General features: G+C 42.9%; 1 protein-coding gene and 1 long non-coding RNA gene across 3 annotated transcripts in view; one reads left to right on the forward strand and one right to left on the reverse strand.

The window, feature by feature from the left end:
- Positions 1 to 23,017, forward strand: part of PXDC1 (PX domain containing 1) — a 95,795-nt gene that overhangs the window by 54,279 nt on the left and 18,499 nt on the right. The window contains exon 1 of one of the 2 annotated variants that reach the window (XM_085540279.1): positions 22,165 to 22,444. The exons of the other annotated variant lie outside the window; for it this stretch is intronic. Coding sequence (XP_085396405.1) covers positions 22,189 to 22,444 — 256 coding nt within the window. The 5' untranslated portion in view covers positions 22,165 to 22,188. Of the gene's footprint in view, positions 1 to 22,164; positions 22,445 to 23,017 lie in introns of those variants that run through there. 2 annotated transcript variants of the gene reach the window in all.
- Positions 21,065 to 22,052, reverse strand: LOC146761961 (uncharacterized). Its single transcript, XR_014943580.1, has 2 exons — positions 21,626 to 22,052; positions 21,065 to 21,418 (listed from the first exon to the last, which is right to left on the reverse strand). It is a non-coding gene; the product is annotated as an uncharacterized LOC146761961 (long non-coding RNA).

Raw genomic sequence — 23,017 nt, forward strand, 5'->3', positions numbered from 1 at the left:
GGCTGTGCTTTACCCTGGTGTGTGCAAAGTCCTCTCTGTGCCATATTCTGTAAACTTGAAAATATCTCAAGCAAAGGAAAGAGGGAGGAAATTACTCTCTTTCCTTTGCAGCTCAAGGAAATTACCTTGTCTTGTCCTGAAGAAGCCTGCAGTGAAGGCTTGACTGCACTGTAATCAGTGGCAAAGCTCACATTATTCTGTGAGCTGGGGTTTCACGTCTGGTGTTTTTTTTTCTTGGCAATTAACCTCTCTGACCTTCTCTGTCACATCTTAAATTTTGGTCATGACTGCACTTCTTTTGCCTCCTAACTGAAAAGGGCTGTTCATGGACGGAAACACTTGTTGCAACCACCTTCTCCCTATTTTGCATGGAATCTCTTATTTTTCTTAACTCTTGCTATGTTCTTTTCCTTTAGGGAGAAGTTCAAGTTATACATTCTTCCCTGCTACATATATGCATGTATTTTCCAGATGTCAATCTCCAGCCGTGAATGATAGTTTTAGGTGAGATCTGAAGCTCTAAATGTTCCATCTCTCCTAGATCTGGGATCTAATTTGGGAGGGACCTTGGCACAGGCCTAGAAGTCTTTGCAGAGTGGCTGTTGCCACCTCTGAAGAATTTTCTGGAAGTTTTGGTCAAAACTGAAACAGAACCACACTCAGATGCAATCTTTGTTTTCCAGCTCTTCAGCTCCATGGCCTTGGTGAGATGAGTTGGACTGCAGTAGTTTGCCCTAGAAGCCTATTAATATAAGGCTTATCTGAAACAAACCCATTATTCTGAAAAGGCTTGTCATTTTATATTCAATCACTGCTGCTGGCTCTTCCTTTGCACCTAACTGTCTCATCTTGTTATGTATGTGTACGTACATCTGAGAGGTCACCTACAAAGAACTGACATAACTTGGTTTTGCATTTGAACTGCAAGGTTACACGCTTTGTTGCTCCCATAGCCTGTATTTCATTGCACTTGAGAGAATTTTTGCATTCCACTGTTTCTTGCAACTGCAAACTTTCTTTTTTCTTACCATACCTTTTATCAGAGTGTGTGTCCCACAGCCACCTGGCAGGGGATGTGAGTGTTGTCCTTCCCCATATAGCAGCCTCCTTTATACTTGCAACGTGGGGAGGCCACCAGTATTTTTTCCTCCCTGCTCCATTCTACCAGGCGCATCTGATACCTCCCAGACTGGCCAGTTCTGCCATACTTCATTTTACCTTTCATAGTGTCACTTTTAAAAGAGTGCCAGAAAACCACTGGGGAGAGGAGCATTAATACTAGTCTATCACCTATACCCCTGCAGATGTGATCCATCCAGCCAATGAGATACCATCAGGTCCCTTCTCCATCAATATCTCTCATTTTGGCCAGTTTCCAGTCTCCATTATTTAAGGTATCTGCGGCCTTCACAGAGACTCAGCTGGTAGAGCAGAGGACTGTAGAGATGCCACCTGTGAGTGTATGGGAACTATTGAGTCATGGCCTGAACCACTGATTGATCACCTGAGGAAAGAATGGAGTCAGCCATGGGAGCACAGGTGAAGGCAATTCAGCTGTGTGACCGGAAGGGATGGAGCCTGGCTCTACCCCTCCTGGACCCCATTTAAGGGCTGACTGCCACTGAGGAAGGATCTCCAGAAAGAGATACTTCTTCTGTAGAGTCTTTCCTGTGAACCTAAATCTTCAGCTACATAGTGGGTATTTCTTTCCTATTTATTTTTTTTTCTCATTATTTTTACCATGGTAATATTATCAACTGTAGCACGTGGGAATCCTTTGGTTTCAATTACGAGGGTGGCTAGCATAGCAAGAGAGGTGACCGCATCTCCTCTTCCCCCTCACTCTACCTCTCATTTGGCCCCATCTGCAGTGCTGCATCCTGGCCTGAGGTGGCCTCCAGCTCAAGAAAACTGTGGAGCTGTGGGAGAAGGTCTAGGGAAGGTCCAGGCCAGAAAGATGATCTGCTCTTCTATGAAGGCAGTCTGAGGCAGCTGGGTTTGTGCAGCCTGGAAAAGAAAAGGCTGTGGGGAGACCCCTGTGCAGTCTTCCAGTACCTGAAGGGAACTAAGAGGGAGGCAGGCTTTTCATGTGGCCTGACAGTGATAGAACAAGGGGGGAATGGTTTTAAACTAAAAGATGGGAGACTTAGACAAGACATCAGGGGAAATTCTTTACTCAGAGGGTGTTGAGGTCCTGGCACAGAAGCCCAGGGAAGCTGTGGTTCCCCATCCTTGGTGGTGTTCAAGGTTAAGTTGGATGGAACTCTGGGCAGCTAAGCTGGTGGGGGGCAGCCCTGCACATAGAAGAGGGTTGGGACTAAGCAGACTTTAAGGTCCCTTCTAACCCAAGCCATTCTATAATTTTCTTGTATCCTACAACTGAACTATCCTATCTATATTTGTAATAAATTTTAGGCGAGTATTCAGTTACCAGAATTACCTGTTAATTGGCTTGTGTTAACCTTCAAAGTATTGTTTTCTAAGAGTCTTCTTTTTTCCTGCATTGTAAGCTCTGTTGCTCCTTTGCATTACTGAATTTACCAAGTCAGGGTTTGCAGTTGATGGGATTTGCAGTTTGCAGAACTCTCCAAAGGCAGTAGGCCAATATAGAGTGGTACAAAGATAGCTTTCTTATCTTTCTTCCTTGTTCACGTTTCTAAATGCATACACCAGCAGGCCCAGTGAAGATTTTGTTCAGTATTTTCTATTTAAAAAGTAGCCAAAGCTTATAGCTGCAAATTGGTTTTATAAGATAGGCTAGCAGTACTGTCCTCTACCATTAGATTTAGATTTTCAGAACAACTGACCTGAAAATAAGCACTTTTTGGATTAAGTGTCCAGAGCTGCAAGCTAAGTCTGCTGCTGCTGAAAGCCCCAGAGCATCAAGCATCTTTGGTGGCAGCAAATTTGAGCTGAAATTGTAAAAGGCTGTTTTTAAAAACTCCAAACCTTTCGTATTATTTTATTTTCACGCTGGTTTAAATTGTATGGTATGTGATGGCTGGCTGTGAATTATATGAGTTGTATGAGTCTGTCAAAAAGTGTTCATCCATCTTTTGCAAGACAAGAAGGAAGTGACATAGTAGCTATCAAAAAATCCCCAAACCTGTCCTTGGAGAGTGTCCTTAAAAGAACCCTTTTCAAGTGATAAAAATCTGGTTTGTGTATGTGCAAAGAGATTCCTTTTGCTCTCTTCCTTACAGAGGCATTTATTACTTCTCTATGTGCCCAGGTGGGTTCTGTGCTGTACTCCTGGTGCACCCAGATAACTCTGTCTGCTACTAATCTTGGCTGAACACATAGCAATACTTGAAAACGTTAGTACCTCAGTTATTTTTATTGGTGGGGGGGGAGGAGGAAGAGAAAGGAAGGAAGGAAAGAAAGCAGGGAAGGAAATGTTGGGCAAAGTTGAATCTCTCTTTCTTTGCACAGCAGTTTGCACAGCTGGGTGGCTCTGTGCCTGGGAATGCCCTGCCTGACTCATATGGAGCAACTTCTGATAAGGTGTTCGTTCAAGCGAGCTCTTAAAATGTTTATGCTGTTATGGAGTGTTGACTGAAAATGAAGTCTATTTTCTTCTAAGATGAATAAAATTGTGAAAGGAAATGTAGCTGGCATGCTGAAATGCTCTTTAATGTCCTAGATTTCTAATAAAGAAGATGAAAGTGTTAGTGTATGTGTGTGTGGAGAGCCCATCATTTCCTCTTAGGGTTTTTTAATTCCTAGTGGAGAAAAGAGAAGCTGGTATTGCTTTCTGTCTATTACTTTTTATATTCTTTTCCAAGAAAATGTTTTGCTTGTGAAATTAAGGAGGGGGGAAAAAAACTTCTGATGGCTTTCAAAACAACCAACCAAATACAAAAGCTTGTCCTTTTTGTAACACGTCTCAAAATGAAAATGTAGGCAAATGAAAGTGGGAAGAGTTTCATTTTAGGTCTTCAAAGGCAGATGAGTGCTACTTCTGTGTGAAAAAAATACCACCTTTATCCTCCTTTTGGATTTTGAAGGGGAAGGTCTTTGTAGCGCTTACCACACAGGAGGGAATTATTGCTCAGAGCTGAGCACAACTGAGAAAATAATGTTGACCTGATATATAGAGGTAGTGTCTAGACAGAGTGCATTTGAAGTGCTTAAGGGAAAACTCGCAATAGGAACCAGTTATGACAAACGGAGCTTTTGAAGTGACAAATAGAAGCAAACATGTATAAACTTAAGATGTGCTAAAAGTAAGTGGGAGAATTGCTGCTGACTAAAACAAAATTAGAATACGTGTCCATTCTCAGCAAGAAAGCCACTAAATTAGAGTGTGGTTTGTTTCTGCTGCTCTCCTGCTCCAAACAGGAGCCAGAGCAATTGCATGTGGGGCTGTGCCACAAAACCAGAAGGACGAAGCCACTCTTGTTTTTTCCCACACACAAGGCTTTCTTCTTTTGCCTGCTCCAATGTGCAGTTTGGTCTCAGAGAAAGGTTTGGTCTTACAGTTTGATCGAGATGACTTACAGGTTTATGAACTGCTGCACGTTGGCAAGAAGGAACGTAGTGTCCCTTCAGGTTCTTGATCTGAATCAAGGGAAGAGTCTTTCACTCTAACATGAAATAAGGAAAATACCAAAACATTAGAGTCTCTTAAAGCAGAGAAAAATATTTTACACCAAATACTAATTAGAAGAGACTCATTAAAAGTTTCAAGATAAACTTCTGTTTCTGGGGAGAACTGGAGACACCATTCAGAGTGTCCCTCAGTGTTACATTCCTACTACAGAGAAAGTAAGAACTCTTGTCCCTGCTGAAATACATAGTTATATAGGTTTCCTCTGTATCTTCTTCCATCATATTTAATCAAATGTGGTGTAATTGCTCGAATGAAGGATTTTTCCAGTACACAGCATGATTATAGTTGGTGTATCTGTAACTATTAACTATTTATCTATATCAAATTCCTTTTTTCTGAATAAATAATATAACAATGCTTTTATGAAATCACAATTAATTACTGTGGAAGTGAGTCACACATCATTCTCCTTTCCAGCATTTTTGACTAAATGAAGCAGGATAAAAACTGATCAGGGTGATTGATTCTTCGCATGGGGTGAAGAAAAGCAGAATACTCTCCTGTTCCCAGGATCTAAAAAATATTGCTTCTAATTCTGTTTGCAGGGGGCGTATCACAGTAGGAGTTTGGGAGAAACGGGGGGGTCTTTGGGACTCTAGGGCACCTTCAGTATTGCTAATGTTCTCTCCTTTTGTTTCCCTAACTACAAGATGCTGAAAATTCTACCTCCATGTTTGAGCCCTCAGTTTTGCCTTCTGAACTATTTAGGCCCCAAAAGGAGATTGTTTTCTTCAGGTGGGATTTAATAAGCATTTGAGCCAAAATCCAGTAAGATCAGAAAAATGAGGAAAGGAGCATGCTTTGGCATTTCTTTTGTTTCCTTATCTTAAAATAGGCATACCAAATAAGAACTGTCGTCTTCTGTCTTTCCTCAGACTCTGATGTTTTCATTATTTCTTGGAATGTTGTAGCCTACAGTAAAACAAGTAATAAATCCTCGCAGTTAATGAAACCAACAACACACAGCATGCAGTAGATAGCGTTCTTTCCTATGTTATTTTAGACCACATTGCTCTGCTACCACATTGCATGAAAACTATTTAATTTTGAACTACAGTAAATTATTGAAGATCTTGAATTTGTCAGATATCAGCTGTAAGAATCTGTGGGTGTGTTCTACAGACTGGAAGATATTAGAGCCAAGCTTTGTGTTCCTTTTAATTCTAAGTGTCTCCTCTAAGGCAACTGGTGCAGCAATGAGGAAAGTCAACATGAGCCTGGAACTGTTAGGGCATCCAGTGCAATGTTCAGTAGTAGTATTATATTTTGCTGGCATAAAATGATTCATTCTCTTTTTTGAGGGAACAGATGTCAGGGAAAGTTTTTACTTCGTTTATTAGTCTAGATCACCAAAGAAGAGTGGCACAAAATAAGGTTTTGCCATTTACATGACTGCGTTGTTATTTGCTATCAATCACCATAATAGTTATGTGAAATTGTTTAAGAAAATCTTTTCTTCAATAGTGTGTCAGCTTGGCTTTTGGAGAAATGACTTCACTATATATCAGTGGACAGGGGATGACCATAAACATGGCAAAAGAGAAGACGGTGATATTACAGACTGTATCATTTCCGATGCATTAATTTTCTTTGGGTACAAGGAAATTTGAGGTTTGATCTTTGAAAGTACTTTAAAATGAAGGTAAATTATGGTAATCGAATGTAGTTTACTGAGATTTACTTGGGGCACAATAAAACATAGCAACAGCACAGTATTATGTGTTGCAAAAGAGCAGGTAAATTATATGTCAGCTGTGGTGTACTTTGTTATACAACATGCCATATGCCAAAAGGTACTCTTAGGTTGTAGTTATAGTCCTATACCAGAAATGAGGAGGAGGTGGGAAGGAATGACCTGAGAGACATTAACAGAGCTTTTCCAAAACTGTGTTACTTCTGGGCAAGCCTTGGTAATAATCTGTGTTAAATGATCTGATCCAACCAGAATTACAGGCTTAAAGATAGGATGCAAAACATAATTTGAAATCAAGGTATGAATGGTTAACAAAATATGTGATAGATAGCAGTGCTGTTAAGGTGTACTTCCTTTTGAACTTACTAGTAAATACATATTATGTCTGACCTGGATCACTGATCTTCAGTGCATCGCTGTGTGTGCCTATTCAGTATGCTGTAACAAGACACCATTCATATAAGTATTTACCTTTCATGAATCATTGTAGTGAACATGAAATTGCCCTTGAATGCAGTTGAGAGCTGCTATTACATCATATTTTGGGATGGTATGCAAGTGATTGCTAGCAAATACACTGCTTTTTTTTCTGCTTACTACCACTGCAAGAGAAACAATCTCTTTTGATTTCATTTGTCTTCATTTTTATGCAATACATTTATTGTAGACAAGCAAAAATGAGCAAAGAGAGATTCCTTTTTATATGCTATTCTTTATTTTTCTATCTGCCATTTACTGTTAGTAGCAATTCTAAAACTTTGTGCTGAAAACATTCCAGGAAAGGGAGGAAATAAACTCTGTGATTGCTAGTAGCTCCTTCTTACATGTCCTAGAATCTCATGACATGTAAAAAAATACTGTTCTTAACCTTTGTTGCATACAACCTTTTGTGATCAGTGGCCTTCTCCCCCCACTGTAAACACTAGATGTGTTACTGGAATATCTTTCCTTATCGAGAGTAGTATGTTAGAGACACACAGCACACTCCTAAAAAGCAAGCAGTTTGTATGTGTAATGAATGTCTTATCTCTGTTACAAAGAACAATATTATTTGCTCTGAAGATAAATGTGAATGTGTGTGTTCCTTATGTTTCATTAAAGTTTTTGCCAACTTACTGTAATTACAGGTTGCTAAATATTACCTAGAATTGAAACTTGGTCTTCTTGAAAGTACAGAGATCAATTCTCTGTTTATCAATGGAGTCCGTATTATTAAAGGAAATTTCTTTTTTGTGTGAGGCAAATAATTTTGCACACCCAAGCTTTTTTCCTTTTGGTATGTGGGAATTGTGTGTCACTGCAGGCCATCATTAAAACTAACAGACCTAAACCAGTACAAGGGAAAGGGTCATGTCCTCAAAGGGAAATTCTGAGGGTGAAATCTTGTGTGTCAACTTCAGCAAAGCTAGAATTTTATCCTGAGGCTTTACCGTCTCCATTACGGGCATGGCCATTACAGCTCGAGGAAGCATGTGCTTTGTATTCCCCCTTATTTTGTATGATGATGTGTAATTACAGACTCAATGTTCCAGATTTGGTTTGTTGGTTGTTTTTTTTTCCTATTTTACAAATGTGTTAGGACTTCAAAGCAAGAAAGTGCATGGGCAGGGCTTGCCGTCACAGAACTTCCAAAGACCAGAACAAATGAAAATGCCACTTTTTTTGGAAGCTTGGTTTCTTAAAAGGCATTATATGATTTTAATATTTTACTCTGCGTGTTGTTGTTAAATTTCAAATCCTTCTTCAAATTCCCAAAAGCATTTTTCCTGACGGGGAGACAGCGATTCATTCTGAAATGCTTTTTAAAATACAGATGTGTATGAAAGAATATTTAGACGTGCATTACCCAAAGAGGAGAGGAAGTTATTTTGAAAACAGAAGTGTACCATTTCAAAGCATGAAATGAGGTGGGTTTTCAGCACAGTCCTCACTTTTCACCCTAGAAGTTGCCATAAAGGCTGTCTGTCTAGATCAAAAGGCAAAAATGTGCCCAGGGTTTAGTTAAAAGCTTTTCTTCATGTGGAACCAGATCTTGAACATCTTTCTCAAGTTGGTCATCGTCAGTCTAATCATTATGAAGAATTAAACCAGGCCCATGGTTTTTCAATGTCTAATGAGTTAATACAGCTGTATGACTCGCAAGCGGTTTCTGACTCCTTTCATTTCTGTAGGAAGGCGGTACCTTGTCTGGCCCTTTGATGGGAAATGCAATAATAAGCATTTTAGGCATTTTGTGACTATTCTTATGTAGTTGATGGGACTTTAGAAGTCCTCATGGAGCACGCTTCCCTGCCTCAGGTCCCACGGACCCCTTTGACCAATTTATACATCATGTAAATTCAGAACTTGGTGTTATGAAGCTTCCTATTTGTGCCTTATGCCAAAGGGGTGACAGTGTTTTCCTTTGACTTTTCATTCTTAAAAAATACATAGCCTGATTGCTTTCTTTATTTGGTTTGGTTGCTTTTTTGTTTCTTGTACAGTTATGACTCTCTGAATGTCAGCATAAATATGTTTCTCAATCCCTGTGGTATATATCAAGAGAAATTTCTTTCTTTGGGAGTTATTCAGACTCAGGCTGTGGTAGACAGGATAAGAGTCTCTGGATGGCACAAATGGATTTAGTCTGGTTTTATGTTTGTACAGTGGGGAAGCAGGGATTTTCTTGGAAGAAACAGGCAAAAGTCCTATTTCAGAAGCTTAAGCAGCAGTTAATCTTTAATAATTGCTTTGCCATGGATACCTGCCAGGAAAAAGGAGGGATTTCTTTCTTAATGCTGAACTCATTAATCTGTGAAATGACTAGTCAGAAAATAAGTTTACACATCAGGTAACAATATCTGGAATAAATTTTAATGTTCAGTATTATATATTGAGGGAAAGGGACATTGTTTGGTTTTGATTCTGTACACTGAATCTGAAAAGTTCCGCTTCCTAAATCTTTGCAGATATACTGTGACAAGGAGTTGATTTATTATTTTTTTTTAAACTTGTTTGCATAGAATTCTTGCAACAGTTAAAAAGATTTAGATTAGAAATTACCTCTATAGGTCTCTAGTCCAACCTCCTTCCCAAAGCAGAATTAGGCATATGGTGAGTCCAGGTTGCTCAGGGCTTTGACCAGCCATGTCCTTTAAATCTTCAAGGTCAGAGGTTGCACTGCTTGTCTGGGCAACCTGAGCCCTCTCTTCTCAGAGATGTTGGGTCCTTGAAGCTGTCTCTTCCCTAGGCTGAGCAAGCCCTGGTCCCTCAGCCTCACCTCTCTGGCAGTGCGCTAGTTGCCTGGACTTGCACTGTGTGATCATCCTTCCTGTCCCAATGGCCAACAACAAATGCCATGTTCCAGCCTTAATGTGGTGCCAAGCAAAAGGGAATAATCACTGTCCCAGTTTGCTGCCTGAGGTGCTGTTGGTGCAGCCTGGGTTGCTTCTGGCCATACTGGCTGCTGTGCTGGGGCTCCTGCCCAGCCTGCTGCTCAGCACCACCCATGGCACCACCTCAGCAGTGCTGCTGCTGGCCAGGCAGTCCCCAGCTGCCATTGAAGCCAGGGCTTGTTCCTCAGTAGCTTTCCTCTCCAACTCGGGGACAAGCCCTTGAGCTTTCAGAGGATCTTTATTTAAGGAGTTAAGAGCTTGGCCACCCTTTCTGAGCAAAAGAAACCTGTGGCCTAAAAACTGTGATGGAGTCCTTCCAATGGTCCTTCCTGTCCTTGCGAAGTGAAAGGCAGTGACGATGCTTCTGTTAACGATCTCCATGGGAGACTGAGATGTATATGGGAAGTTTATCCTGCAGGAATACTTCTATTTCTAACTGATCATTAGTTGTAACAGCCATCATTACCTTTCAGAAATACCATGGTGCCTTTAATGAGGCAAAAAGCACTGCAAAAAATGTACTTCTAATTATTTATGTAGAGATGAAGTCTTAATTCTGTAACTGAAATCTACACTTTATTTTGAGAGATAGGAGAGCCTGCCTAGTAAGGAATGAAGAAGAATGGAGGTTTGAATTCTAATTGCAGTTACACCAACTAATGCTCAGGGTAGCTTGGATCCAAGTCTGTTTTAAAGGGGAATTTAAGATTTAGTTTGTTAAGTCTTTACAAAATGAATTACTTTAACAGAAGAATAAAGAAAGCCTTGTAGCGGTAGGACAATAAGAGTTTTATTCTTGGTTCCTTTTCCGCAGAATTTCCTTGGAGATCTTGACATTTTTATACTGTGTGACTTGGTCAAGCTTGGTTGCCTATGGGTAGGCACTAGATATTCATATTGAGAAATGCTTCTTGTAAGCAGTCTGATTTTCAGAGTTTGGTTATTACACCTCCCAGTTCTCACCAGGACAGAGGATGCTGTGCTCCACTTGGCCTCTTAATCTACTTGATGTGCCGTGGTTGGATCGGATCTCTCCAAATAAGCCACTGATGCTTATGCAACCATATCTATGCTTCATGCTTTCTTGTGGAGCAAATAACTGGTTCAATGTGTGGTTGGTTCTGCCTCAAGACCAGACAAACAGGATTTGAGCCTCCAGTCCTGTTCACTGTTTTCAGAATTTATCTTCCAAGTTTCCAAATGATAACTTGAATGTTCTCAGTGCTGAATGGGAGATTCAGATGAGTGTCAGCAATGAGTGAGGAAAATAAGATATGTTGCTTGACATTCTTCTCAAATAAATCATTCTCAAGTCTCCTACTTCATTAATGTCCTCTGCTACTAGAGGAAATCTGTGCAAGATTTGAATAGGGAGATCTTTATGGTGATTATCTTTTCAGATATATTCAAGCAACTTGCATTAAATTACTTATTAAAATAGTTTTGTGTTTTGTCAGTGGTGGAAAGCAAGCACAAGACAGTGGCAACTTCATAGAAAATAGATCCTGCTTTGTAGTCTGATATTTGTTTCCCTCAGTCCTGTGATGAGGTTTCTGCCTGGCAGTGGCAAACACATGAAGGGTGAGCTGTGCAGGCTCCATCTGCCAAGCTGTTCAACTCAACAACTCTGTCATTGCTTCCGGAAGCAAGGAAGGGTTGTTGTTTTTCTGGGAATATCACAACCCATTTGGATAGCAGATATGGCTTTGGGAAACTACTTTTAGTGCTTCAAGATAAACAAGTTTGGGGCTCACACCAAAAGAAACCGCTAATCTAATCAAGTTGAATTAGTGAGATAGGGTTGAAAAGGATATGAAGAGTAACTAATGACTCAAGGGCCAATCTGTTTCACCATCTTAGGCGTTATGGCATCATCAGTCTTTGAAATTGAAATGAAGGTGAGAAATGATGGCTTTGGGAAAAAATGAGCACTTCTGTGTTAACTAGACTGTCGTGATTTTGTTGTACTGTGGTAAATTTCTTTGGTGACCTTTATATTCCATCCATTTTTATTTATTTATTTTAGAAGGGGATAGTTCTGCCTAGCAACCATCAGAAAAGCTAAAAGATAAATTAGTTAGTGACTTTCAACGCACAACACTTAGAGCAGAAATGTACTAAAAGCTTCAGTAGAGCTCCATTAGAGCTATTCAGTAGTGGGTAGCAACGCAAACTTATATTTTAACAGGTCCTTGCTACAGAGCCATTGATTGTAGCCATCTATTGTTCTCCTGAGCTCTGCCTCAGACAGGGAATGACAAGTTTCCTGGGATTTAGTTTGTATCTTTTGAAAGGAAGCTGAGGAACAATTAAGAGGCAGTTGAAACTCTGCCCCCACACACGCTTTTTTAAAATGAAAGCTGGGGAGGAGAGGAAGTCAAAAGAGTTTCCCTTGTTTTACTTAGCTGCTATATACAAAATACTTACGCTCCTAACAACTTTGGGGACAGGTGTTTGGAGTTTTTTTGGCACTCAGTGGGAATCAAGCCACTCAGAAGAGAGAAGCTGTTCAACTTCTAGCTCAAAGGAAGGTAGCGTTGTGAGCCCAGCCAAGGCAAGAACAAAAGCCTGTGGCCACCCCACCTGCCAGAAGGACATGCTTGCTTCAGTCCATCACGTATTGCAAATCGAGCCACAGACAGCTCTCCCCAAGCAGATGGCTGTTACTTAGGCTGTTTTGCCTTTGTGTTTCTTGCTTCCTTTCAGGGTAGGAGGATGCAGAGCCCGGGCATTGATTTATTTTTTTTTTCTTTTTTTTTCTGCACAGCAGTAAAGGCAAGAAAGCTGCTGTGCTTTTGAAGCTATAGACTTGTCTTATTCCCTGTGGATCTTATCAGGATCTTCATCTCTTTTTCATCCATGCAGATGCCTGTGTCTTCATAGATCCTCCCTAGTCTTCTTTCTAGGAAGGAAAAGAAAGCCTAAGTTGTGCCCCCATCGAAGTATTTAGCTGTAAATCTCTGATTGTCTGCCTACTTCCACATGGCACCTGTGTTTAACTGTGCTGACACATGCCTGTACATTGGTGCAGTCAGAGCTCCCTGAAGATGTGTACTGATGAAGCTGTGTTTCTGTAATGACATCACTCCAAAATACTCAGATGCAGAGAGCCTTCCTGTTCTGAAGGCAAATTAATACCTATAATGCTAAAGAAGATGTTTAGTCCTCACGAAGACTGTTTCCCTCTTTATTCCCATGCACTCTTGCAAGCTGAATGATTAGACCATTCTTGCAGAAACTAAAAAAAAATCTTGCTTTGCATTTGGTACACTGTAAACAAATAGTATTCCTGTAATGCTAACTGTGCTATTATTTTCAGGTTGTTTTGTTTGTGATTGTTTCACTTTGCAGGCAGCATTGTGTTGTTGGGATCACAATTGCTGTGGGAAAGCAATTGAAAGGTGAAGAAAGCGTAGTCTCATAAAGCTGTTTTCCTTTTTTGAAGCAAAACTTGTGCTTGGAATCCACACTATCAAATGGATTTCCAGAAATATTCAATTCAAGGAAAACTGCACTTAGTAGTGGAATATACATCTCATTTGGAGAAGAAACGTTAGCTAATTGTATATCCTCTTATTTTATCTCAACCTTTTTAATAGGCCTATGTGTAGTGATCATCATGAAGTAAGGTAAGAACTAGTGTAAGGGTGTTCACTGAAGATTAAAATAGAAAAGTTGTGAGTCCTTGTGTAGCGGCTACATGTAACCAGTTTGGGTAGTTTTTGTCACCTGTGCTTGGATTGGGCAAGTGGGAAATTAGACAACTGAGAAAACTAAGTGATAGGAGAAAAATAAGTCTTAGTTTTTTTCCAGGCAGCAACTGAAGAGAGCCTGCTGGAACAGCAAACTAGCCAGTAGATGCAATTAGTGTCGTATTTACGTTAAGGTCGGACTGTATTATCCTATCTCTTTACTTATATAATTACATCATTGAGTGTTACTGATCAAGCTAGGCTCTGGGGTGGCAGAACCAAGATGGCGCTCCTGCAGCAGTGAATTTCTGTTTGCGTAGAGAATCCCATCTACAGAGGCTGAGGAAAATCTTTTACTCTTAGTCCCTGAACTGAAGTTAAGAAAAGCTGTCAGCCTTCATTCATGAATTCCCTAACACAATTTTTCATAAAACCTTTTGCTTTTATCTCTAGGCGTTTCCAGTTTCTTCTTTGGTTAGTTATTTATTCTCCTTAGTATCCGTGTAACAATATGCATTTCCCATTAGATGTCTGCATTACACAATTCTTTGCTTTCTCATTATATTACACATTCAGATTTCTGAAGTCACATTCTTTTGAACTATTGCCATTAAAACCTCTGCTCCTTGAACTGGCTTATGTACCAGCTGTTTTCTGGCATCAGTGATTGCATGCATAACTGCAAACTTTGAATACAATTAATTGTAATTTGTTTGTTTCTGTTCTATTTGTACTAGTTTCACTGAAGCAACAAAAGTGATAGATGGTCCTGGATAAAGGACTGCATCAGGCTCGTGTAGTGATGACTAGGGATAAAGTATACCGGGGTGGCCTGAAGAAAATATACATTAGTAATGTATATATAATAATGCAGTAATCTTGCAGTACAGTACTACATTAGCATAGGCTCTGCCTGCAGCAGTAATCAAGGTCTTGTACTTTTGTAAAGTCCCTCCTGTCTCATGGAATGAGTTGGGTTGGTGCACCATGTTACAGTGCGTGTAGGTTCTGGGACGTGACAGCGCTGTGTGCTGAAACATGAGGGTTCTGTAGATATTTTAGCTGGTATCATTTGAACTTGACCTTGTTTGAAACTTAAGCTGGTTTATAGTGGGATTAGCAAATGAGCTGTATACTTGAATTGTGGGTTTTCATTTTGGGTGGTGCTGTGTGGAGCTGGGAGTTGGATTCAATGATTTTTGTGGATTCCTTCCCAACTCAGCATATTCTATGAGTATGAGAACAACTTACACTGTCATTGCAACCCTCTTTCATCCAAGTAAAACAAACAAAATACCATTACTGTTGAAACAGTATGTATTTTTCTGCTTGGAGCCCAAAGGCTGTTAGCATGCATAGAAGTTGTTTTTCCAGCAATCATTTCTACTGAAACCGTTGCATATCTTTTGTGTCATTTTTCATGTTCCTTTGTGGCTTCACGGTGTTTAGTAGAGAGTCAACCCTTGGCTGAAGTTACTGAATTTATCTTTTAAGGAAGAAATTATCACTGGCCTATGCAAAGACAAAAGCTCTGTAGGTGCTTTCTCAGCCTTACAGTATTGAGAATAAGGAGAGCTGTCCATTGTATCTTGTCTTTTTTTCATTAAGAGGTGCTATGCTAACTTACATGACCTTTGTCACTATGCATAGTGTATACATGAACCATACATATGTTCAAGGTATTCTGGCCTTTATAATTTAACAAATAATAACAGGGCTTTAGGGAAAGTAGTTATCATATGGGGAAATCATAGAACCATAGAATTACCCAGGTTGGAAAAGACCTTGAAGATCATCAAGTCCAACCACAGCCTAATCAGTACCCTAGTAATACTGAAATATCTTTTGTCATAGAGAAGAGCCTCAGTTCACACATGAGTTAAGTTACACTGATGAATACCGCACAATGGTCCTAACAGATTCACTACAAGCTCTTTCCTGAATAAGCGGAGGAGAAACAAAGAAGGGGGTAGGGAAATTGTTTATTTCTTGCTCTTGGGAAGACTTTGAAAAATAGAATGCTGAGGAATATAGGAAAATAAAGGAAAAAATGGTTGTGTGTTATTCAAGCTTCATTTGTATTTGGTACATTCACATAGACACATTAAGCATGAAAAGAACTCAGAAACATAAATAAGAGACATTCATTGTGAGGTTTTGCTTCATTTTTAAGGCAGGATGGAACAAAGTGTGTAGACTTCCCACTCTGCTGTTTTTTAGCAGGGATCCCCTCTGAAGCCATTCTGAATAAAGCATAATTAACCTTGTTTTCATTAATGGGCCTTTCCATTGTGGCTTAGACAATGGAAAGTGGGGGAGAGTGTGGGCCACCCTGACTATAGAGAAAATATCGTAAAAATTGAACAAGTTGTTGTTACAGACTGAACTACCAAAGGTATGACGGGCTTGAATTCAATTACGCTAATGATACAGAATGTAGCTGGACTGAAATAACTCAGGTAATTACTTAGCATATTGCTCCAGTTTCTGCAATGGCAGCCACTGTTTACATCTCTAGTTATGCTGTGTAGGCACATCCAATCACTCACGCTTGTTTTGACTCGGAGCGTTTGTAGCAGCAAACACTGATGAGCTGTAACTTATGGATGCAGCTATGTGAATGAATGCAATTTAGTAATACCTGTTCATCAGGCTCAGGGTCCAATCCTACATTTCTTTCATATCTGGCATTCTTTCTGCTGCAGCTTCCGTATGTATCTTATTCATTGAGAACTTCTTGCCATGAGCAGGTGTTGAAGGGCTCCACATTCACATAGCTAAAGCCCTTAAAATTATGTGCCCTTAAAGTTAAGTTCAAGAGCAGGGTACTGCAGTTCAGCTGGATGGCTGGTATGTTTTCAGTGAGATTTGTCACTGCTTGGGATACAGACAGAGTTGTCAGCATCTAAAACAAAGCCAGTTGCTTCTGCTAGGGTGGTGCGGGGAGAGCAAAGGAAGAAATTGTTCCAGTTGCTAACAACAGTAGCAAAAAAAAAATGCCCAGCTTGAAGTTATTATGCTCAGCCTACTGTCTTCAGGCTGGATGATATTTCACAAAAATAAAGAGGAAAAGCACGGAAGAACTTTGGAGTGCCATGATTTTAAAGGAAAAGCCACAACTTCATAGCATTGTTCACTTTTGCATTTATAGGTCTAATGGAAATATGTGATTTATTTATTTTTTCCCTGCAAAACAGTATGTTCTCTAAAGGCCATATACAAGTCCATGTGCCAAGTGCTGCAAATATTTCAACCTCTGGGACAGCCTCTTTCTGCAGGCATAGGCAGGCTGCTCTCTCTGCTCTGGGGCTCTGTCTCCCCTTCTGCAGACTCAGAGTTATAATGCTTGTCATTGCTGAGCACTTTAAGGCTTTCTGTTTCGATGTGCAATACAAATGTGCAGTCTTAGGCCATACACGGGATCATTACAAGCCATACCAAATCCCAGCGCTGTGGACTTTTATTGCCCTCTTGGTTGACTGCAGTAGGCGAGGAGTCTGAAAATGCAGATAAATTTTGTCTTGCATATTTTTATGCCAGTGTTTGGTGGTTTTTTTGTTGTTGTTTTTTTTTCCCAGTAACCTGCAGGTGTATTTAATTCATTCTGCTCTGCTGTAAGTGCAGTGAAGACATACTTTCTATGTTGTCTCTAGGAAAAAGGCTCATAAAGGGTAAATTGTTCCACTAGAGCTATTCTCCTGTTAGATGAAGCTAGTTTACCCTTTGGCAGGAATATACCTAGCTTTCAACTGCAGTTACAGCTCCCTGAGCATTTATAATACACTTTTTAATGGAAAGAATTTCAGGCTCTTCTATTAAATCAAATTCAATGTCAACTCAGAGGGAGAGGAGGGGGTCTTTCAAGCAGTGTTTTACCCAGAAAACATGTTATAGATTCTAAAAATAGGCTGTGCATACATTAAAGGCCATATTATGAGGTAGCCAAAGCTGGAAGAGTATTGAGCACTTTTTAAAGTCCTGTTAAGCTCCAGGAGGGCTCAGTACTTCATAGAATCAGCCTGGGGGAGAGAGAAGAACAAAGTGAGAATACAGAGTCCTGGCAGTGCTCTGGCTGCGTGCTCAAGCCTTGCACAGCCTAATGGCCCCACAGGAGCATGAAAGGATATTTCACTCAGGAGCTCATTTAATCTCACCAGTGGTGTTCAGATGATCTTGTCATGTGAACTAAAGACTAAAACATCAGGAGCTGCTTTGCCATTGCATTGCTTGTTAAAGTAGAAAACAAATGAAACCCAAACAGAAAAGTTGCACGTAGTAGGAGAAAGTAAAAAGGTGGCCCACTCCCCATTGCCTGCAGGTATTACAGAGGCATGGGCTGCTCTTCAAATCTCACTGTCTTCTTTTTATTGTGTATCTATGTGGATAAAGCTCTTCTTGCTTTCCAAATGATTTTTGGTATTGTTGAGCAAGAGGAATGGTATTCTATTTGTTCTAGTACTGCGCTGGCAACAGAGCAAAATGAGCTGAATGTCTTCACATCAGCTCTGTTCTCTGCTCAGATCGGAGGCTGGAAATGTGACTTCATTTGCTGCTGAGGCCAGGTCATGTTCTCATAGCAGGAACGATTTTACAAATTTGCCAGGCAAGATCTGTTTGGTGACTCCAGGTGTGGGAAGTGCTCCTGCTCTTTGAGTTGTTAAGCAGCTTGCTGAAATGTTTGAATCCTGAACGCTTGTTCCCGTTAGAAAGAGAAATTATTAACAGAGCCAGGAACCTGAGTACAATTTTTGCTTATTTACAAGAGTGTAGAAAGTCAGCTTCCTTGAGCAAGGGAAGACTTGAACAACCAGAAATCTTCTTCCCCCCCCCGCCCCAAGGAAGGCATTACCTCTCCTCCTGCCTTTCTCAGACTATTTCCAGTGCATGAACCAAAGGGATGGGTTTTGGTGGCGGTGTCAGCTGAAGGAAACACCTTCCCTCTCTGCCCCAGCTCCTTCTTCCTGCTCCATGCCACCGTGCTGCAGTGTTCACCTACATCTCCTGGCAAACCTGTGCACAGGAAAGGGTGTTGAGGCAATCCCAGACGTGTGTATGGTCTGGGAGAAGAACGCATTGAGAATAGCCCTGTGGAGGAGGACTTGGAGACAAAAAAAGTTGGATATGAGTTAGCAGTGTGCACCTGCAGCCCAGGAGGCCGACTGGGGATGGCTTTCAGAAGTCTTCATAGCATGTTTGTATGTGAGAGTGAGGCAAATATCCCTGACATTACCACTGCACGGATAAAGAAGCCTGAAAAGACAGGGCTAGCAGATGCCACAGGACACAGCGAGTTTAGAACCACCTATTTGTTCATATTCAGTTGTGTTTCTAGCAATAGTTCACAGCATGAGAAGGAAGTTACCTGCTCCTAGGCTTCTTAAACCCCATGATTTGTCACTCAAATTCAGGCAGTCTTGCTGCATCAGTTGAAGACTTGGGTGAATTTGTAGTCAGATCAATCTTCAAAGGGCCTGGGTCACCTTGCTTGATGAGCAGCGTGTGGTGTGTATTCTACATGCATTTTAAATGAATGATTACTAGTTTGTGAAACTGAATGCAAGACTGAAGAATTCCTAGGTAGAAATGAAGATAATAAGTGCTTAGGAGAATGCTTGCATCCCTGTGGTATTTTATGGTTCCAGCAAAACAATATGATCACAAAAAGGCAAGGGGATAAAACACATACTCAGCCAGCATCTTTATTCTCTCAGGTGCAATTGCCACTAATTACTTCTGTCTCCAAATTTAAATATGGAAAATAGCAACCCAAATACGTGTTCCTTATTTTCTGCTAAAGAGCAGCTGCTGCGCAGTGCCTCTGCCCATGCTGCATACATATGAAAAACCAGTCAAATGCAAATGAATGCCCTCTATGTACTTTTGAAAGTGCATGACAGATACAATTAGTATAGCCACAATAGAAGGTGCTGATAATAAAAGATACTTTCATCTGCAAGATGTCCATGTCCCTCGCGACTGCCCATCCTCACTGCTCATCCATTTTCTGCGGTGCAAAAAATCGTGTGAGGGCTGCCTTCCTCCTCAGCAGGCTGCTATTCTCATGCAAGCGTTGCTTTTCTGTGTTTGAGCATTTTGCAATAAAATTTTAACAGAGCCATGCAGTCACAGGCTGTTATTACTAAGCCAACCTTTACAAAGGGCAGCTGTGCCCAGGCTTAGTGGCAGGCACCCATTACAGTGCTACATGTAGCAGCTAGATGAGAGGACATAAGTATATGTGTCCTGCTACTTGAGGTGAGCACCAAATATAGGGATATGTCTACTTTTCATATTCTTAACAATCAGGATCTGGTATCACTATGTCAACTTCAGGTCCTTTAGAGGGAAAAACTGTGGTGCAGGCTCATTTTTCATGTTCAAGCACAACGAGCTTTTGCTGGATAATAGAGTTGGAAGGGTGGCACCAGTCAGACTGAAAGGGAAAAACAGAACCAGCCATCCCATGCTTGGACTACCCAGCAGAAGTGGAGGACTCCTAGGCAAAGCCCTGCTGAACCCAGCTGCAGCCAGAGCTCTGTGAGGTGCTGGGAGCCTCGGAGGTCTGCAGGGCTGCATATGCCTGTGGGACAGCTACGATGGTAATGTTCATTCCATTGCAAAAGCAAAAAATGCCAGTAGGAGCAAGCAGAAGCCAAGTGTGTAGTTAGAAGCAACTCAAGGCTGACATCTTTTTAAAAAGGGGTTTGACCTTCATACAATTGTAGAATATCCCAGGATGGAAGAGACTCATAAGGATCTTCAAGTCCAACTCCTGCCTCTGCACAGGACCACCCAAAAATCAGACCACATGCCTGAGAGTGTTGTCCAGATGCATTGTGAACTCCAACAAGCCTTGCAACTCTCTTCCTATTAGCTCCACTTCTTTCAGATCTGTGGTTATTTCAGGTTTCCACAGCAACTCTCAGAAGAGAAGGCGTTTTATTTTCTCATGTTGTTTTTGCACAAAAGAGCTGGGGAGACCACCTAGTACTGGAGTAAGAGGAGAGCTTAGAAAAGCCCATCCCAAACAAAATCACTGAATCACAGAATGACCCGGGTTGGAAGGGACCTCAAGGATCATGTAGTTCCAACCCCCCTGCCTGGCAGGGCCACCAAACATACACATTTACTAGATCAGGTTGCCCAGGGCCCCGTCCAACCTAGTCTTGAACACCTCCAAGGACGGGGCATCCACAACCTCCCTGGGCAGCCTGTTCCAGGGCCTAACCACTCTCCTAGTGAAATAAAAAAATGAACTGTGTCAGGATCCTCCTGCAGGACAAAGGTTTGTAGTAGTTCCTTTCCTGCAAAGCTGTATTGCATATTCCAAGTGGTCAGCGTCCACTGCACATAGGATGTCGAGCCCAATGGGGCTGTGGGAACCCTTCTGTTGTGAGCCAGGGTGAAGTGGGTGGGCCTGTGCCATGCAATGCACTGCACTGGGGGAGAGCCTGTGCCCCAGGTTGTTCCCTTTGTTAGGCTTTGTAGGACCGCTCAAGGCCCATCCTAACCACAGTGAGAACAGTCTGGAGACTCTGAGCTCCCCAGCATCTGCTTCAACATCTCAAGTCCTGGTTTTACAGCTTTGGGTTTTATGAAAGAAATGGCTGCAGGTGCTGCAGAGTGAGGCTGCAGGAATCAGGTGTGTGTGTGCCTCTGGAAGGGCTTCACTGCATGCATTCGTTACATCTGATTGTGCTTCAAATGGAAGTAAGACCAATTTTATTACACAGAACTGTAGGAAATACACAATCATGCATTTGAATAGGGAGAGTGGGACATAACTGCACTTGTAGGTTTGGAATTGGTTAACCATAAAGACCAAACTCCATTCACTCTGTCAAACAATCCGAGATGGCCCCAGCCCAGGTGTAATATCTTGCACTTGGCCTTATGGAAACTCACTAGGTCCACTCGGGCCCACCTTTTGAGCTTCTTCAGATCCCTTGGAATGGCATCCCTTGCTGCTGTCATACCAACTGCACTACTCAGCTTGGTGTTACCCACAAACTTGCCGAGGGGACACTCCATCCCATGGTCTGCATCACTGATAAAAACGATACTGATAAAGGTAGAGCCTTCCCTTCCCTGGGTCATGGCAGGAGCCCAGGAACTGATGCCCAAACCCCTCTCCCAAACGATGCTCCCAGTGGAGGCTACAGAGGCCCCATCCCGGACCACTCATCCCACCACACCACACGCTGTCATTGGCTGTGCCTTCATCCACGTCTACACCCGCAGCCCCTCAGCTTACTCTCTGTGTCCCGCTTTTCCCCCTCGTCGGCGCACTCCCTATCCCCGGAGGTGCCATCTTCCCGTTCCCCCCAGGCACTGGGGCTGCCGTGGGGCGGTGCTGGGCGCTGACAGCGCGGCAGGCAGCAGCCGGAGGCGGTGTGCGCTGCGTATTAACCCGCTTCCTTCCTCAGCGGCCGGGCTGGAAGTTTAAAAAAAAAAAAGAAGAGAGGGAAAGAAACTTGTAGGGTCACTGGGAGGGGAAAAAAATTCCTCGTCATGTCTGTGGCGTCTGCGAAACCGTCCCGAGAAGGAAGAGGAGGATCCGCTGAGCTGCGGGCGGAGGGGCGGGCGGGGAGGAGGGCTGAGGGGAGCCGGGGTGCAGGGTGTCCCCCCCCCGGCTCTCCGCCCGCCCGCAGCGGGAGGGGAGGGGGGGAGCAGAAGGGGCCGGGCCGCCCCGCTCCCCCGCCCCGGGGGGTGCGCCGAGTGGCACCCCCCGTCCTCCTCCTCCTCCTCTTCCTCCTCCTCCCCTTAACTCGGCGGCGGCGGGCGGGGCGCTTCGCTTCGCCCTCCGCCGGCGGCGGGATGGCCTCGGCCGTGTTCGAGGGCACTTCGCTGGTGAACATGTACGTGCGGGGCTGCTGGGTGAACGGCATCCGGCGACTCATCATCAGCCGGCGGGGCGACGAGGAGGAGTTCTACGAGATCCGCACCGAGTGGTCGGACCGCAACATCCTCTACCTGCACCGCAGCTATTCCGACCTGGGCCGCCTCTTCAAGCGCCTCCTCGACTCCTTCCCCGAGGATCGGCCCGAGCTCTCCCGCTCCCCTTTGCTCCAAGGTCCGGGAACGGAATCGCTTCTCCCCGCTACCTCCACCGGGCGGGGCGGGCGGGTGTCCCCGGGGAGGGCAGGGGGCGAGCGGCGGGACGGGACGGGACGGGGCGCGACGGGGAGGCGGCCTTTCGCGGTCGGAAACTCCTCCCGGGCCGTTGATTCCCAATGCGCCGTTTTTATTATTATTATGGATTCTGCGGGCGTTAGTTCCCTGCCTCTCAGTGCCTCCGGGGTGAAGGGAGAAGGGCTGCGGCGGGCAGCCTCCGCTTGTTGTTTGCCACGGGGACCGGGGGAAGAAAAAAAAAGAAAGAAAGAAAGAGAAAAGAGGCTGCGTCGCTTGGCAGTGGTGGGAGCGAGCGCAATTCCTCGCATAACTTTGTGCGAAGCCAGGATTGCAGAGCAGTCCGCGCCGCGCTCCTTCTCCCTTTTGGTTTCCGAAGGAGGTGACGCAGCCCGGGGCTGCGAACAGCGCTCGGGAGGGTCGGGGAGCCGTCCGCCGCTTTGGGGCCGCTTTTAATGCGTTTGACGTTGGGGGAGTATTTTCGATGACAACGCTTTGCTTTGCAATGAATTATTAC

This window comes from Coturnix japonica, chromosome 2 (assembly GCF_054131305.1).
Source record: "Coturnix japonica strain WE chromosome 2, WE-NBRP24, whole genome shotgun sequence".
In the NCBI taxonomy this organism is placed as follows: Eukaryota; Metazoa; Chordata; class Aves; order Galliformes; family Phasianidae; genus Coturnix; species Coturnix japonica.